Below are 18,800 nucleotides of genomic sequence, written 5' to 3'. Positions count from 1 at the left end.
TATGGACCCCGCTTAACCATTACTGGAATCCAGTGATCCCCACTGAATAATACTTGGAAACCAAGGACCCCAACTGAGTCATTATGGGAAGTCAGGGACTCCTGCCTAAAGCAATTTTGATGATTTCAATCAATGAATCAACCAGTGTCTTGTAAAGCGCGACTACTCACCTGCAAGGGTCTCAAGGTTATGATGTGAACCACAAAGCACTACACAATGATAAAATATAATTGTTTCAAAAAACAAAATATATACACACACACAATTTTAATGTTAATGGGAAGCTTGGAGCTTCTCTAAATTCTATTATGGCAACCCGTCGTCCATACTATATTCTCTTGATGCTCGTGCATTGTCCCACGAATCTATCTGAGACTGCCAACTTAATTTTTAGCCTCCAATTTCTAATTCCTTCACATTCACTGAACTTTTTGCTTCATTCATATACATGTTATTCATCTATTAATATTAATTTAATTTTCTAAGGAGACGCGGACCCCCTGAGTAGGCTTCGCGGACCCCCAGGGGTCCCAGGACCACAGGTAATGAACCAATGAATGTCTCGTTGTAGTGGTGAAGATGCATTCCACAATAAGCATTAAAAGTTCTAGAACAATGTGAAAAGGACACTAAGCTGATTCCACAGACTCAGAATGGGATGCGACACCATTTTGGAACGATTAACAATATTACTTTGTGTTCTTTATGCAACAAAGCTGTACATACGTGTGGGCTGTCCTTGTTTGTTTGTTTGCTGCGTTAGGAGGGTGCATTCGAGGGGGTGGATAGGGCATTACTGTGGGCATAATTGGTAGGGTGAGGGAGCCCATACTCACTCGTATCTGTAATTAACAGTTTGCGTCTGAGAACAATTCGGTACAACTGACTCCATCTCCAGGGAAGAGGTGTGGCGCAGCAGCCAGGGCGACTGACGCCTGACGCAGGGGGTTCACGGTTCGATCACCGGCGGCAGGGGTCTGTCCAGCACCATGTGACTCTGGGCAATAGCTTGCTTAATCTTCCCAACGGCCCCCAGGGCCTGGAGGCCTACGGGTAGCTGTGCGCTTTACAAATTCTGGATTTACATTTACATTTACATCTCAAGGACGCTCCAAACAAACCAAGTGCCAACAGGGGTTCATGATGGCTCCCTTGGTATTTAATAAATAACCAGGAGATACAGACGTGCACTTGGTAAAATGTGTTAATTTATGCCTATGATAACAGGGTGCCACCTAACAGCGGTGTTGGGTGTATCTCTATCATCTTGCTACTCTTGCAACCAGACCAGAATAAAAGGATAAACACTGTGAAACAAATGCATTATTTGTAAACCCTGTCAAATCAAAAGTGGCAGTATTTACCCGCAAAGAGTGCAATCAAATGGTAACTGGGTAAACTAGACATTGAACGGACAGATAGTTATAACTAAGTGTGGCTGGAGACAGTAATAACTCACCAGTTATATCAAAAAAGGAAAGTTCGATTCATAGCAGTTGTTTTACATTTGTAGCATGTAGCAGGCATGTCTACTACCCCCTGGAGTGGGAGCAGGTGAAATCTCCCACTGAAACCCCACAGATCTGCAATTGTATTTCAACATTTATCATTCCGATGGGATCACCCTAACAGTCAATCTCCAACACTGAACACAGTTTAAAGTTTTTAATGAACAGTGTCTTCTCAAGCCCCCAAAGCTCAAGTGACAGTATTCAAGAGTTTTACATACCTCAAAGCAGTGGTTTTCATTGTGTGTATAATTAACCTCAGTTTGCCTAACACGTTTTTCGTTTCTGTGCTGCCTGGTGAATTGACCCTATTGATGGCCTGCAAGGCCCTGCAGCGTGGTTTAAATGTAAATAGATTTCTCTGTCATTTTTTAATGTGTTGACATGATTTTTTTATCATTTATCAATTTCTTGAACATTATAACATGCCTTTGGTATTATTCTGCTTTACTAGTCACTTGCTCCTCTCCCAGTTCTCTATGGTCCAATTATGATCTTACCCTTTGTTGTCCCTTTTGTTCGTAACCTTTTAGTTTGATATGTATATTTGACTTGTTTGGGTTGGTATTCTTTTTGATGATTGTACGTTCGTGCTATATAAAATTGTATAAATAAATAAAAGTACATCGAAGATTGAAATTGAAGGCAATAAGGCCCACCTAATGCAGGTAGTCTGCTCTGCACAATTCCGACTGTACACTGTAGATGCCCTTAGAATCCCCATTGTCATTATGCTCACATTGTCATTACACTATGTATAGCGAGACATTAGATGATGAAGGTAGATAGGACATCCAGGCCAATTTAGTGTGCATGATTTTTTGCCTGTGCAACTCTGTATAGACTATCCTTGGTCTCCAGGCCTGTCTTTGCTCTAACTTTTCTAATCATAATCATATTATGCACACCTATAGGAATTGGAATGGTAAAATGGCAATACCACCTGATCACCAAACTAAGAATAAATGTATTTGCTCCTACAGCTATACTGAATGTCACAACAGCAACCAAACACAAATCCCTTTGACTATAAAAAACAAAACTCATTGTCTTTGCCAGTGCTTGTTAATATTTACTTCTTGGCGGCCGATTCCAATGTTGAATGGACCGGAGTACTCCCTACATCGGTCAGGAACTGGAACTGAACAACCTCTTGTTGTTAGCTTCAGACCAGCAAGTAGGATGCGACCGAACCCTGTTCAGTCGCAATCATATACTTAACAATGGGAGCATGCATATCATGGTTAAGTACAGAAGTGCAGTTCATCCCTGCACCAGGCACCCCAAGGTGCATGCCACCGGGTGCAGGGATCAACATGGGAGCACCCTAGGTGCCCCCTACTCTGCCATGCGGCGGCCTCCCTCAAATGGGGGCCCTGCTGGGGGCCCGCAAAGACAGTTTCCAAATGACTTTCTGTGTCGGAAAGACCGGCACAGAAAGGCAGTGGGAAACTGCCATTGTAGTCCATCGGCCGGAAAGAGCCGTCCGGGGGAGTACTGAAGGGTTTCCGGATGGCGTGCAAGCTCTCCGAGACGTCGGAAGCCACCTGGAAAACCGAGTCAGATTCCTTTCTGACCAATGGGCTCGTCGGAAAGGAATCCGAAAGGTCAAGTCTGATGCGGTTAGGATGGCTCTGTCCGAGGGTCGGAGCCATTCCTAACATCATCGGAATTGACCTCTTAGTATTTCATTGATTTAGGCTGAAATTCCTACGTTTCGATTTTGCCTTCTTACTCATGGATAAGGCTTGTCTAAAGGAACAAGTTTTCTTTCCGATGTTTCTATGGGTTGTTATGAAATGTTTTTGTTATGTGTCTTTTCTTTTAGGGTAAAGAAATTCATTTTACCAATTACGATCCTTCGATTCTACTTCCCAATTCACTGGATTACTGGACCTACCAGGGCTCTTTGACCACGCCTCCACTCCTCGAAAGCATCATATGGATACTTCTACGAGCACCAATAACTGTCAGTGCAGAGCAGGTACTTTCTTCATTAATATTTTCCTCAGATTTGAAAAATGTTCATTTAACTTAATGGTGGTCAGACTACGTTGCAGATGGTTCAAACCTTGTATGATTGTGCATCCTGCTGCTCACCTGCATCTGTTTGTCTTGACGACTTTTGAAGCCTTTAATTAATTTCAAATACAACCCTATAAAAGGACTTGAGGAAAAGACAAGCTGGAGGTCCAATTTCCTACAATTTAGTGGTGGACGCTGTGCTCTTGGAGCTAATGAGCTATTATATCAAATTCTGGCTTCTTCACATTACCAAATAGTGCTATACCAAGCAGTTATTAATTATCCATATCCCTGAATCTCCTGACCTGCCATAGACACAGGTTAGGCCTTTTATAAAACGCATATAGGGACAGCATGTATATATATAACCTTTTGGATATGATTACCTTTTTTTTGACCCTGTTCGGTTCCATAACATTTTTGACACAATATTTTGGTAGGTTACATTAAAAGTATGTAAACTTTATATTTTTATAGACTATATTTTTGACAGTATTGTTGTTCCCGATAGTTTGTCGCCAACCTCCTATCCATATGTATGAATGGTTTCGGAGTGAAGTAGGTGTCAAAAAACATTGAAAGGTTACGGAGCACCAAGCTGGGATGATAACCCATTTGGCAAAGGGAAGTGGTCCATATAGGAAAGTAAAAAATAAAAATGGCTTTTGGGGAAGAGGCAGAGGTCCAGGGGACCATTGTCAAATCTCAAAAAATGTTTAAAAAGTTGAAAAATGTGGGCTAGACTCACAAAGGTAAAGAGGGACGAAAGTCTAACTTTATGACTTTCGGTATTCAAAAAGGACATTTACTATTCGTAAATGCCCTTTGTGATTACCCAAAGTCGAACTTTATGACTTTCAGTATTCACATAGGGCATTTACGAGTGTTACAGAAAGTCGTAAAGTTAGACTTTCGTCTCACTTTACCTTTTTGTATCGGACCCTTTATTTTTAAACACATCCTTGTTTTCTCTAAGGAAAAAGGCTGCAAGTAAAGAAAAACGTTTTAAAAGCCATCCAAGTCATGGTGGTCTGCTGACCCCGGCAGGCGGACATCACTGTGATGGCCTCCAATCTAAGTTAGCTGCAATTTGCGACATACCAAATGAATATCGATGAGGCAGGTTGGATTGCGACCCACTAATTCGGAAGTTTGTGAACCAGCCTATTCTTCCATTGGTTGGGTCACAAAATTTCACAATTTCACACTGACTGCAAAAATACATTATTTTGTGACCAGTTTTTTGTACATTTGACCCTAGTAATGCCACTGACCGGCAGACATATTGGAATAACTTTGAGGATTGGTTGAAAACCTAGTATCAGCACAAAGCAGTTTTTTGTGGAAGTTAAACCTCCCAATATACACATTTTGGTAATAGCTCTTAAGTTGACATTTTAAGTGTAAAACTGTCAGAAGACTCTCTACTTTAGATTTGGATTGACAGTTTGCTGCTGTCAAAGACACACCAATTTTAATACATCAGGCAAATGTGGCATTGTGCCAGTCCAATTGAGATATTTTTGGTAGGGCTCCTTCGGCCACAGGCTAGTTTGCTGAGTTCTGTACATCTTAGACCAGCCTATGGCATTCCCTGGGTGGTCATATTTTCAAGTAGTTACAGTGCATTGATGATTGGCATTAAAAGAGTCATGTATCAAAATTGTGGCAACAAAGACCATCACTATGCATACTGATGCCCCAGAATTAATATACTCTTTTAAATCTCTGTATCAAACACTGCTGCATCCCCTCATGAGTAATAATTGGAAATGTCAAAAGGACTGACTTTAAAGGATTGTGATATGGGAATGTGAAGCATTACAAGTAAATAGCATGGTCATGGATGTGTATTTGTGAGTAATCAAAGAACTGTAGAATAATATTTGTGTAGGTTAAAAGATCAGGTGACAGTTGCACTGATAAGCCAGACCTAAACATACATGCTAATTAATGACTGCTCTCCTCTCATCCGTGCTGTTGCCAGAGAAAAACTATATAAATGATTTTGTTATCTAAGACACTTTACTAGCATTACAATGTCATGTGTGTGTCCCTGAAAATTCAAGCTCAGTCGGCTCGATAAATAGACTAAATTATCACCGCTGCAAGGAAGGTAAGCACTTTTTTGTGGATGCATACAATGTTTGCCCAATCAAAACATGTACTCCTGGCTTCCAACATGTGGGCTGAGTCAAAGCCTCTCTCTTTTGATGCTCACATAATTGTCTGGCATCAGCTGCGCTATCAGGTCAAACCATTTAAAAATATTCGAGACCATATCATGGACTGCTTTAGTGCATAAACTGCCTGAAAACATGAATGTGTTAGTGTATTAGTAATACACAGTACATCTCAGAAAATATGAATAGGCAACCACTGCTCTGTGCTTCCTAGAGAATGCTACACAGCAGATTTATCAAAAACAGGTGTTGGGGCCAGGGGCGGCTCCTCCATGTGTTCGTAGGTGCGTCTCCCTACTGCGAGACGCAGAAACATAAAATGGTATTATAAAGACCATTTTATGTTTCTGCTTCTCGAACTGCGAGAAAGCAGAAAGGTTTGGTTGGGGGCGGGCGGGTGGCTGGGTCTGCTCAAAAGCAGAGGAAATTAAATTAAATTAAATTAAATGGACATTTGTAAAGCGAATGGCTACCAGAAGGCCTCCCAGCACTAGGCAGACTCATGACCAGGTGAAACATCAAAATTCAAGGGAACAGAGGAGGAGGTGCTAGCCCAATGATGCGGGCCCTGACTGTTTGATCAGCCCTCTGGGGTGACCAAACCAGTCATGCGCACTCTCCCTTTTCTCCATGTAGGCTGCTTGCAACCTACATGGAGAAAATGGCCTCCCCATAGACTCCAGAGCGGTCGCCGTCCCAACCAATCACAGTGCTGCCATTGCAGAATTGTAAATGGCTTAGGGGACGGGAGGGAGGCTGCCTGCTTCCTGTTCCTGTGAAGGCAGGAAAGCAGGAACCAGGGCTGGAGCTTAAAAAACGCGGGACCAGGGAAAGATACGTTTTTTTTGTTTTTTTAAATTATTTTAACCCTCACTCGCGACTCACCCTTTCCCTCATGACCACTCAACCATCCCCCTGACCCTGTGCCCGCCCCCCACCCGGGAGCCATGCCGGCTGCGACTGGCTAGGACCCATTCTGACCCTGTGTACTGAAGTAGGGTGTGTTTGTAATACAGCCTGAGGGTCACCAGCTTCAACTCTCATTCCTAATGCTACATGTCAAACCCAGCTTCATCTCCCAGTCCTAGTGCCTACATTTCAAATAAAGCTTAGATCTTCTGGTGGCAAAACAAGGCTTGACACTTGCCAAAATCACTCATACAAACCACGGTTTGGCAGTGTTTAACAGAAACGTACTGAGTTTTGATCATACTTTTTCACACGATAGACAATTCACTAGAACAGCACACACTTCACTGAGCACAAAGGCAAAGTGTGTCGCTCAATTGTCACACCTTTCTCACGGGAAGACACTCCCCACATTGCTTTCAAATAAACAAAGGTCTCCCACATGCTCGTTAAATATCAATGCCTAAACGTCCTCGGCCTATCTACAAATACACATAAAATGCCATAATCATGGCCTAATAATGTAAAAAAGCTTAATTCACAGTCTGAACTGCACTAACAATTGACTCAAGCCATCTTGTCATGAAGTTCCTTTACTACCTATAGCAGCTTCTTCGTAAAGCAACACAGTTTGCTGTCACCGAAGACTTGATAACTGACAGTATGCATAATAATTCCCTAGCAAATTTCTTTGTTATGACTCTGTAGAGCAGGAATAGTCCCTACCATTTCAACAGAGAAGCAATAAGTTGTGCTAAATGCCTAACAGTAACCTTTTAGTTTCTACTATTAAATCTTAATGAGGTGTAAACATATCTTCATCCATGGACATCCTTGAAATGGGGTGGCTGTAGACAAATGCCAAGAGAGATTTGAGAGCTAGGAATTTAGAAAGACATGGAGGAGTAAAAGATAGATGATGAAAAGTAACTTGAAAGAGGAACATCAACAAAAGGATTTGATGAACGGAGTTAGAAGCAGAAAATAAAGAATTAACATTTGACCAAAGGAATAAATGAGGGATGGACGTGAATTAGGAATGTATGTATTAACAGTGGAAAAAACATCTCTGTGCTTTTTTTAGGGAACAAAAATGAATAAACCATGATAACCATTGTATGTTGCAATTTTTTCAAACATTGAAAAACACTAAAAAAGTACTGGAATTCTCAAACAGAAACTAAAAACAAGAAGCCTAATTACATACAACCAGGTAGCTTTTAATCAGTTTAGGGAAAAGGTTAAATAAGCCCCTGTCTTCTACTGAGCAAGGACAGATGACACATGTATCATTACACAGAATATTGTGCAATACTTCGAGCAAAAAATATTGCTATAATTGGAAGTTTGGTTCTACTTTGCTTGCTTCTTCCTAGAGGAAAGAACACATAAGGACATCTCACTTTACGGCCACAATTCAGGTGGTGTGTTCATGAACAGCACATGCATGAGAAAATGGATGCTTTGTTTAGAATGGGTTAAATAAAACATGGATTCAGGCACAGCTTTATAAGCAGCACTATATCAACAAGTTACTCTACCTTCTAGGCCCTGCACTTGTACCATCCACTTGAGCATTCTAAATGCATGAGCAATACTAGCCATGTTAGCACACATCCATGTCAAGATTGATAGTAACATTAAAACACTATATATCGAATCCTTGCTCTACAAGTGTTATGAATACTGACTGCTGCCTTGTCAATCTCACTTTCGAGTTGAATGCCAAATTGTGAACAGATGTTGCTACTTCTGCTAAAGTTTTCCGAAAGTAGCTTCTTATCCAAATGAATAGATACTACACTGTGGCCCCTAAATAGTATATACAAAATTACTGTGGGTTGAATATCTGCTTTGGAGGCCATCAACATGTCGAGAGTACCCACAACATTAGGTCAACTCTTTGAATTCCTCCAATGGCTGAATCAGCACCAGTGTAAGCTCTTCAAATGTGCAGCTTCTATCAGTAGGCCAATGAACTGAATACCAATATATAGATGTGTCTGTGGGTGGTTGTTCCAACCTTACTCCATCCACCAATAAATATTTACATGCAATACACAATATCATAATTAATCTGAAGTTAGATTTAAAATTCAAGATTCAGTGTCACGGCACATCCATAAATAGGCATATAGTTTTCCACCTATATTTTTACATTATAAGTGCTTTGCAGTATTTTATTTGGTTATATAAGTTTTGAACTTCTGTCCCGGCGAGAATTTCAATTATGCACGAACTTGAATTGATGTATTTTGTTTCATTCGCAAACTAAAATTGAGAAAATACTTCGCATTAAAAGCAGATAAAAATCAAACAATTCTTTCAATGAGTAATATGCAGGAGTATGATGATGTTCCGTCCCTTTTGGCTTCTGATGTTCCTGGTGTAGTCACTATGCATGACTTACTTGAAGAAGAAGAAAGGTTAGCTAACAGTGACCTAATGGACTCTACTAATCTATCCACACAAGAAAGATTGCGTAAGATAGATTTTGTTCAGAAGGGGGCTGGAATCAGTCCATTTAAAAACAAATCGTGCTTTGTTCCCCTCATGCCAAAAGATTCAATCGATACCTACCATGATATGATTGTAAATTACTTGAAAAAACTGAACCAAAGTGTTAAGAAAAACAAACAACAACGTAGTACTTTTTAAAAGAAAATAGCCTATGACAAATTAATCAAAAAACTGGGTGAAAACTGTGACATTGTCATAAAAAAATCTGACAAAGGTGGAAATTTAGTATTATGGCCTTAAAAACAGTACATAGCAGAAGCCAATAAACAATTGGGTAATGAAGTATGCTATAAAAAATGTCATCTAAAGAATATGAAAATGCTAGAATAACTTTGCAGAAAATGTTGGCACAGTGGAGAAGAGAGGGCTTGATATCTAATGATGAAAGAAAATTCCTATATAAAGATCATCCGGTGTTGACCATTTTGTATCTTATTCCGAAGATACATAAGGGAGTTACACCGGTACCGGGTAGACCAATCATTTCTGCCATCGATAGTGCCAGTGAGAATATTGGGCGATATATCGACCACTTTTTACAAGATCTAGCGACATCACTCCCCCGCTTTGTTAAGGACACAGGTGATTTTTTGGCGAAAATAGAAGATGTAGTGTGGTCAGATGATCTATGTCTAATAACATTAGACATAGAATCATTATACACAAGTATAGACCACACACAGGGGCTGCAAGCGATTAAACATTTTCTAGCTAGCAGACCTATTGAATTCTATGCTATCAACAAAGTTATTGTTGAACTGATCAATTGGTGTCTTAATAACAATTTTTTTCTTTTCAACAATGTATTGTTCAAGCAATTGAGAGGAGTTGCCATGGGGGCCTGTTTTTCCCCCAGCTACGCGAGTTTACACGTTGGTTGGTGGGAGGAACAGGTCCTCAGGTGCAAATATAAGACGCTTTTTGAGCAACATGTGGCCACGTATCTTAGATACATCAATGATGTTTTTATAATATGGCGCGGCGATGTTTTGATTGCACATAAGTTTATTGAGGAGATTAACGATAACTCCTTGAACCTGACTTTTACTTCACACATCCATAAAACGCAAATAGAGTTTTTAGATGTTAAACTCTGCGTTGAAAATGACAGGCTAGAGAGTACTTTGTTTAGAAAGCCTACGGCGGGAAATATTACACTTCACGCCAACAGCTCCCATCCTAGGCATCTAATTGCAAGTATTCCTTATGGAGAAATCCTCAGACTTAAGCACATTTGCAGTAATGAAAATGACTTCAACATTTGCCTAAAAGAAATGCGAACAAGATTGAATATGAGGGGGTATAATGACAAACTCATCAATGATGCCATCAGTAAATCAAGTGAACGGCCAAGAGCTAGTCTTTTTAAAACAGAAGCAACTATATTACAAGATGAGAAGAATAAAACAGACAACCCCAGATTAATCATTACTTATTCACGGCAAGAGAGAAAGATTAGATCAATTGTCCAGAAACATTGGCCCATTGTCCTAACAGACAGCATTCTACGTGACCGTTTAACTCCTTCCCCTGTTGTAACTTTTAGAAAAGGTAAATCCATGGGCAATGATTTAGACAAGAACTCCCCAGAAATAATAAAAGCGATACCATGGTTACAGGCATCCAGGGGATTTAAAAAACGCACGGTTTGTCGTGCTTGCAAATTTGGTTGCAACAAAACATCATATCAGACACCATTTGATGCATCCCCTGTTTCCATCAAAGGCAGCTATGGCTGTAAAACAGATTTCGCCGTGTATGTCCTGACGTGTACCTGTGATTTGAATTATGTGGGAAGCACAAACCTACAGGTACACGTCAGGATATTACAACATTTGAGAGCTATGCTCCATAATGATGCAGCCTATCCCGTGGCACGTCATTTCTAGAAGTGTCATAACAAGGATATAAATTGTCTTTCTTACTTTGTCATCAGTGCTGTCCCCAATAATAAAACAGGTGGTAACAGAGAGAGGAAACTGAAGCAATTAGAGACCAAATTTATCCTTGAATTGGACAGCAAATGGCCATGAGGTCTTAATAATGCGGAGGATATGCATACCTATTTGTAAATACAGTTATTCTATATATATCTGGGATGAATAGCAAAAAAGCATATGTATTAGATAGCATGAGTGAAGTTCACTCATACTATATCATGTTGCCCATGTGAACGAAATACATGAATTACGCACTCTCTCTAACTATAAGAAAATTATTTTTTAACAATCATTGTTGATATTGTATTTTTTAGCATTTTATGAATCTTGTATATACTGTTAATAGTGGTTTTAATCCGGCTGGAGGAAACCTTTTTACTATTGAGAATGTATGGAATGGATTTGCTATGAAATATAACTTTATCAACTTTGTTTTGTAAATGCACATATTACACTTTATATTTATTATCTATGCGCTGTTGCACATATAGTATGGCACTTTATTATAGTATTTGCACTAGTTTAAGATAATAGGCACTTAAGCACTTTGTTAGATAAAGTAAAATTGGGATCTAGTGGAATTATCATTATTGATAAATAGGAAACACTTTGTAAACATAATAATCTATTAGCCACATAGGACAATAACATTGCATATTTTAGCAGTATATCAATTTGGGATTTATCCAGTTTATACATATGAAATAGAGTCTTTGTACTTCAATATGTGCTTTGTATGACATTGTTTTGAAAGTTAACAACATTTTGGTGATTTATCATGAAATACTTAGTGGCATTTATGCATTTATATCGTTTACATAGTACAACACACACAAAAGTCTGTTGTTTCTTTCTATGGTCACGTGACCAGGATATCCACTTGTGAGAGGGGGCGTGCACGGTGATAAAGATATATAAAAAGTGTTAAAGACGTGTATAAAGCTGAATGTGATCAAGGGCTCGTGAAGCCCGAAACGCGTCGTTGCAGGCTGTGGAAGAAATGTAAATAAAAACATACCTTGCCTGAGTTGCTGTGGTGGTCTGAGTTCCTGCTTCGCCGTGACACGGAAGTGGCCAGAATAGTTTGGCATATATATATATATATATATATATATCCAGTGCACTCCATCGTCTGAATATCACTTGAGATATAAAATATGGTTGCTCTCATTATCAATGCAACGGAACCCATGCGAAAGTGACAATGACATTTTCTGTTTTTCAGATGGCCAAGCTGCGTGCTCTTTACTTTAACACAGAGAAGGAGACCCCGTGTCATATGATGAACAATTACCGCCCACCACAACCTCTGAAGGGTCGAAAAGTAAGAGCATCCTTTCAGTAAAGCAAGGCTGGTAGAAAGCAAACTTCGCCTTAACCATACCCCTACTGTGACTACAAAAATTCCATTGGATTTTCTTTTTCAGCCCTCACATTTACCACTGAGGTGGCACCTTGTGCTAGAAAGATCATAGATAACCTGTACCCTAAAGTAGACAAAAGAAGACAAATGGAAACTTGCTCTTCCGAGTCGACAAATTATTTATTCCAGCTGTCAAAAGTGTGAAATAACAAAAAGATGAATTTGAAATTATCCTAAATTACATTATATTTAGCCCCCTGGAAATATGTCTTTGTATGGCCATTACTACACTATGCAATAGTTGTATGTGACTCCTTAAATAAAATACAACAATAAAGTGAAATTTTTTACCATATGTTTCTCAATAAAATAACAATAATCAACAGTCTTATGCTCTTCTGTTGTGTATATGGAAAATGGTATGTGAAGATCATTAATGGGGAGAGTTTAGTTTCTATGGCTTTCGTGGGTGTAAAAAAGGTTTCTGATGGAGTAGCACAGCATTCCATAAACATCAAGATGGGTAAAGTTACTGTTCGGTCATTTTCCTTGAGATACAAATAACTGGGGTGTAAAAGAAGGAATGGACACTATGAAAGTTTCTGAAGATTCCTTCTGGACTGCCCGAAAAAGGGTGACTCCTCCAAGCAGCCAAGGGGAGTCAAGGGTCATCATAAGAGGGTCCCAGATTGGAGAAAAAGGTGTGACAAACGTCCCTGGCAATATCAGTAGCTCTTGATTGTAGATAATGGAAGATTTTCAAGTTTGTAAGTAAGGAAGGCGCCAAAACCATCATGGTTTAGGGTTCAGAAAAAGCCCAAGATAAGATCATCCGGAACTATGAAATTCGAAGTCGATTACAGCTGCAACAAAATGGAGCAACAAATCAGAGCGAAAAGGCAAAACATTGGGTGATGAATGTGACGGAAACTAAGGGAACAAAAGAATTGTGATGCATTTAGCTCAGAGCAAGACCTTCCTAATATATAGTCTGGAAATACCATCACAGAAAAAAAGATTAATACCATCTTGGATTGAGAACTTCAAATAATATACACTGAAAAGGCAAGCATCTTCGGTAGAAATAGATTTAAGGGTAACCATTAATATGTCTTCAAGTTACTAGAAAACAATTCCCCTGTTTGACAAACTTCCTCTCCTCAATACTCCTGATCTTTGCCCATCGCCATATGAGACCGCAGATCCCAATGACATTCAGAACTGCCCTGCCAGTAGCATGGAAATTCCAACAGTGACAGAGCAGCACAGGAGAAGATTCTTCATCACCCAGAAGGCATGAGGACCAAGAGGACCAAAGATGCACTGCCTTCTAATGCAAGCTCATGAGGCCAAGTGGATATGCCTCTGATGAACTCTGTAGACAAATGGCAAATGTAACATGTAAATTAAAAATACAAAAACATTGAAAATAAATAAATGGGCGGGTACTGGTTGATATTACAGATTACTATGTGCAACTCGGAATTCCTGATCCAAAAGTAGCCGGACAGTTTTATTGAAATAATACAAATAAACACAAGTCTTATTTTAATTGCTCTACGACTAATCATACAATATTAACCTTTTAGTGATTACTGACCCTGAAAGTAACACATGGAACCTCACTAGCTAAGGGTGATAATCCCAATAGAAAAATATTGAAATTAAAAAAAAACCCACAGTAAGAGTACAGGTGCATATTTGTGGATATCTGTAAAGATAACTATTAAATAGTTCTTAATAAGGTACAAGATTTTTAAGGGTAAGGTGTAATGTTAAAAGAAGGGAGGAGCATGCATGATGGTCTATCTCATAAATTAATTTTTTTTAAACGGAAATAATTAGTTTAAGCCTAGAATCCTCTCGATAATTGGCCAGATTGTATGAGTGAATATAAAACTAGGAGTCCAACATTAATTGTTCTATGAGATTTATCTAGGAGTGATTAATGTTATAAAAACAAACATGTGGAGGCATAATTATAAGGGGCCTATTCACTAAGGTATTTTCAGCCATGAACGTAGGTTTATGGAAAAAATACCTCTTTTATGAATGATGGGTATTCACAACGGGCCCCATGGCAGGCGTCCATACAATTATAATTGCACATTTTGAAACAATCACTGCACGAAAATTTGCAGTAGTAAATCCCACTCAAGGGGTGAGAAGTATATATTCCGAAGGCATGTTTTCCTTGGAAGTTTAGACGGAACCACATGAAGACTGAAGTAACAATGGAGGTATCAGATAGGTCTTTTTATGTGTAGAGACTCTTCTCTCGTAAGATACTACTTGTAAATCCCTCTCTAAATAGCAAACAAACGTAAGGTTACACAAAAGTGTTCGTTTACCTTTGTGTATCACGCCTTCCTTGTTCTGACAAGCACATGCATGCAAGCTCAAAACTATACACATGTATGCACTACCAATAGGTCATTTCTTTTTTTATGTTTGAAAAGCTTTATTAAGGATAATAATGATAACAATTGACATCAACAAAGAGAAACATGCATCATATAAGTTAAATAAAAGTCACAACATTGCTAATGTCAGAATAAGTAACCAAAAGCATTTTTTAAGGTATTTTCAAAGGGGAGAAGGAAGGGGGAGGAGGGGAGGGAAGGGAGTAAAGGAAAAGAAACTATAATCAGACAAGGTTATATAAAGTAACGGCAAAGAAGAATATAGCACAGGCAATAATAAAAATTCATAGAACGTAGTACAAACCATTACAATACAGAAAGAATGTAAAACCGCATTGAAATACAAAAGAAGGAGAGAGTAAAGTCATTCAAGGAGGTTTAACATTTTCTGAATTGTTAATGGCTGGTTTCTTTTGAGCTAGACGATCTAGGTGTATGTTGAGAGGTAACCAGTACAGGTCAACATTACGAGGAGGTTTGCTGGAGGATGCAAAGGAGACATCACGTCTATGAAAATGACATAAAGAATTCCACCAATGTTGTATGGAGACATTTGTAAGGGCTTTCCAATTGGAAGATATATGTTGCAATGCAAGTGCAAGCATAAGATCAAAAAGGCCTAATGAATGTGATGAAAGAGTTAGAGAGACTGCCGAGGAGTGAGCAAGGAATGGAAAGTGTGAAAACTTGGGAAATACAAGACCAAACTTGTGTCCAAAAAGTAGTAACTGTAGGACAGAGAAAGAACATATGTAACAGATCAGCATTAGGTGATTTACAAGTCCAGCAACTAGAGTCAGAAGAAGGTGTAAAACGAGAAAGAAAACGAGGAGAAAGATAAAGCCTATGATATAAGAAAAAGAGTGATTGAGTGGGAGATGAAGAACGAGAAATCTATAAGGATCTAGACCACAGTTTGTCCCAGAGGGAAGTGGGCCAAGTGCATTCCAAATCTGTTTCCCAGGTAAGCTCCAATTTGGATTTGAGACGATCCGGATTAGGAGAAGAAAAGAATTTATAAATAAGAGACGCTTTAGGAAGTGTAGTGAGTAATACAAGTAGATGAGAGGGGGTGGTAGGAGAAGCTGAGGGAGGAAGAGAATAGTAACGATCAAAAATGATTTCCATAAGAAGAGTGTACTTCTGTAAAAAGGAACGAGGACAAGGAAATTTCAGTTCAAAGTGAGGAAAGGAGCAAGGTGATATACCATCAAAGAGCTGATGGATCCAGATGATACCCCTACGTCTCCACGAGATCCAACAAATAGGCCTATTATGTAAAAGAATAAGAGAATTATACCATATGGGTAATTGTAAAAAGGATTCGCGAGAAATAACCTACGAGGAGAATAAATGTTTAAGAAGGGAGGAAGTATGTTTAAACAAAGGAAGCTAATCATATGGAGAATTAGAGGAGAAATGCATTACCTCATCAAAAGAAAAGGGTGATAAAAAAGAGCGCTCAATAGAGAGCCAAAAAGGAGAGAGTGGGAAAGGTTCCAATGAGAGCCAGCGGGAAGCCTGACGGAAAGAAAAGGATTTGTGATATAAGCGAAAGTCTGGAAAATTAACACCACCATTTGATTTAGGTCTGCGAAGAGATAGAAGAGAAATTCTAGATTTTTTTTTGTTTCCAAAGAAATTTTGAGATAGAGTCAATACGTTTAAAATATATAGCAGGGATATGAACAGGTAGCATGGAGAGAATATAAATAAGAATGGGAGCGATCATCATCTTAATGGTATCAAGTCGACCCCACCAAGATAGAAAAAGAGGATTCCAAGAGGAGAATAATTGATCAATTCGAGCGAGGGCAGCAGACATATTTAATTTAATGGAGGAAGAGATAGAGTTAGAGCACCAAATCCCAAGATATTGAATTTTAGGGCTGTTCCAAGCAAAACCAGTGGAAGAAAAGGAATGAGGGAGACAATACTTAGTTAACGGGAGAATTTCTGTTTTATCAGAATTAATCTTATAACCAGAACCATGGGAAAAAGCTTTGAATTCAGATAATAAAGGAGAGATAGATGAATCTGGGTCTGAGATAAACAAAGGGATATTGTCAGCATACGCAGAAAGTTTCAATTGGTGATCACCGTAGGGAAAGCCGAAAAAGGAAGTATTTAGGCGAATAGAGGATAAAAGGGGGTTCCAGGGCTAAGACAAAGAGGAGTGGAGATAGAGGACAACCTTGCCGGACTCCTCTTTGGAGATTGAAAGAAGAAGAGAGACGACCATTTACTAAAACAGAAGCTATGGGTGAAGAATATAATAAAGAAATAAGAGAAATAAATTTGGGTCCAAAGCCATGCCATTTAAGAGCGGCAAACAAAAAGGACCTGTCCACTCTGTCAAAAGCCTTCTCAGTGTCAACAGAAATAGCAGCTAAAGGTAAGGAGAGAGAGGGGGCTTTATTTAACATGTTTAGAAAAAGGCGAGAGTTATCAGAAGTGAGTCTACCTTTAATAAAGCCACATTATTCCTTCCCAATAAGATGAGGCATGAAAGAATCCAAACGTAAGGCAAGTAATTTAGCGAAGAGTTTGTAATCAACATTGACTAACGAAATGGGACGATAGTTTTTACAAAATTTAGGATCACGGCCTTCTTTCGGAATGAGACAGGTAGTGGCATCCTGAAAGGTACCTCTAGCTGTACCAGCTGAAGAGAAAGATTGAAAAAACAATCGGGGTAATAAAAGATCAGAAAAATGCAAATACAATTCCATCAGGGCTAGGAGTTTTACCCTTAGTAAGAGAAGACAAAGCCGAAGATAATTCATATAGAGAAAGGTCAAGGTCAAGAGTTGAAAAATTAAGATGAGATGTGAAGGGTTTAGGTAATTTTTCAAAGTAGGAATGGAGCATAGAAGAGGTTGGAGTGGATTCTGGAGTATAGAGATGCTGATAGAAAAGTTGAAATTGTTCAAGAATCTTGTCATCCTTATGAAGAAGAACATTGTCTGCAGAAAAGATGGATTCAATAGAGGTACGCACCTTACGAGATTTTAGGTAATTAGCTAAAAGCTTATCAGTTTTATTACGACCTCCATAATAACGCGCACTACTCCGAAGAAGAATGGAGGAGGCATTATCCGTGGTAAGTTTGTTGAAACCAATCTTAGCACGTAAAAGTTCAGGGGACATACAGGTATCAGATTATGTATAAAATTGATGTTCTAACTTTTTAATATAAGCAAGAGAATATTTACGTTTTTGGAGAAATTTTTTTTTTTCCTAGCAACAAAGTCAATAATAAATCCCCTTGCAGTAGCCTTAAAAGAGTCCCAAAGAATATAAGGAGGAGTGTATGGAGTAGAGTTAGTGTGAAATAATTCATTAGTAAAAGTCCGAAATGAAGAAAAAAAAAAGGGTAAGTGAGAAGGGTAGAATTAAAGCGCCAGCGAGAAGGCTTAGGTTGAGGAGGAAGAAGATCAATGTTCGTAATCATGGGTGCGTGGTCTGAAATAACAATAGGTTCAATAGAGGAGGATATGAGATTCTGAGTAAGGGATTGAGAAAGAAAAATATAGTCTAATCTAAAGGAAGAGGCATGAGGGTGTGAGAAAAAGGAGTAATCTAGTCTGGGTGTGTGAGTCTCCAGGAGTCCGAAAGATGTGTTTGAAGTATAGTGTTCAAAAATTATTTATGTGGTTTGTGAGGGATGAAGCGAACAGTGGATTTGCAATCAAGAAATGAATCAACAATTTGATTACAGTCTCCTCCTAAAAGAAATAGGTCATTTTTATGTTGTATACATTTGCTTGTAAATAAAGGCCAAAATAAACGATCAGGTTGAGTAGGACAGTAGATATTAAAAACAGTAAGTGAGATTGAATTCAGCAAAAGTTACACCAAAATCCATCTCCCCTCTGTATCTTTTTCCTCTAACAACACCTTACATTTCAACTTCTTATGGATCAAAA

The 18,800-nt window shown here is 38.9% G+C and overlaps 1 protein-coding gene across 1 annotated transcript in view; it reads left to right on the top strand.

The window, feature by feature from the left end:
• LOC144828693 (carbonic anhydrase 13-like) overlaps positions 1-12,833 on the top strand; it is a 160,797-nt gene extending 147,964 nt beyond the window's left edge. Inside the window, exons 6-7 of the mRNA XM_078687077.1 lie at positions 3,337-3,492; positions 12,311-12,833. Coding sequence (XP_078543203.1) covers positions 3,337-3,492; positions 12,311-12,430 — 276 coding nt within the window. The 3' untranslated portion in view covers positions 12,431-12,833. The remainder of the gene's footprint in view (positions 1-3,336; positions 3,493-12,310) is intronic.
• Positions 12,834-18,800: the final 5,967 nt, after the last annotated feature.

This window comes from Lissotriton helveticus, chromosome 4_1, assembly GCF_964261635.1.
Source record: "Lissotriton helveticus chromosome 4_1, aLisHel1.1, whole genome shotgun sequence".
Classification (NCBI taxonomy): domain Eukaryota; kingdom Metazoa; phylum Chordata; class Amphibia; order Caudata; family Salamandridae; genus Lissotriton; species Lissotriton helveticus.
This window is presented reverse-complemented; position numbering and strand designations above follow the sequence as displayed.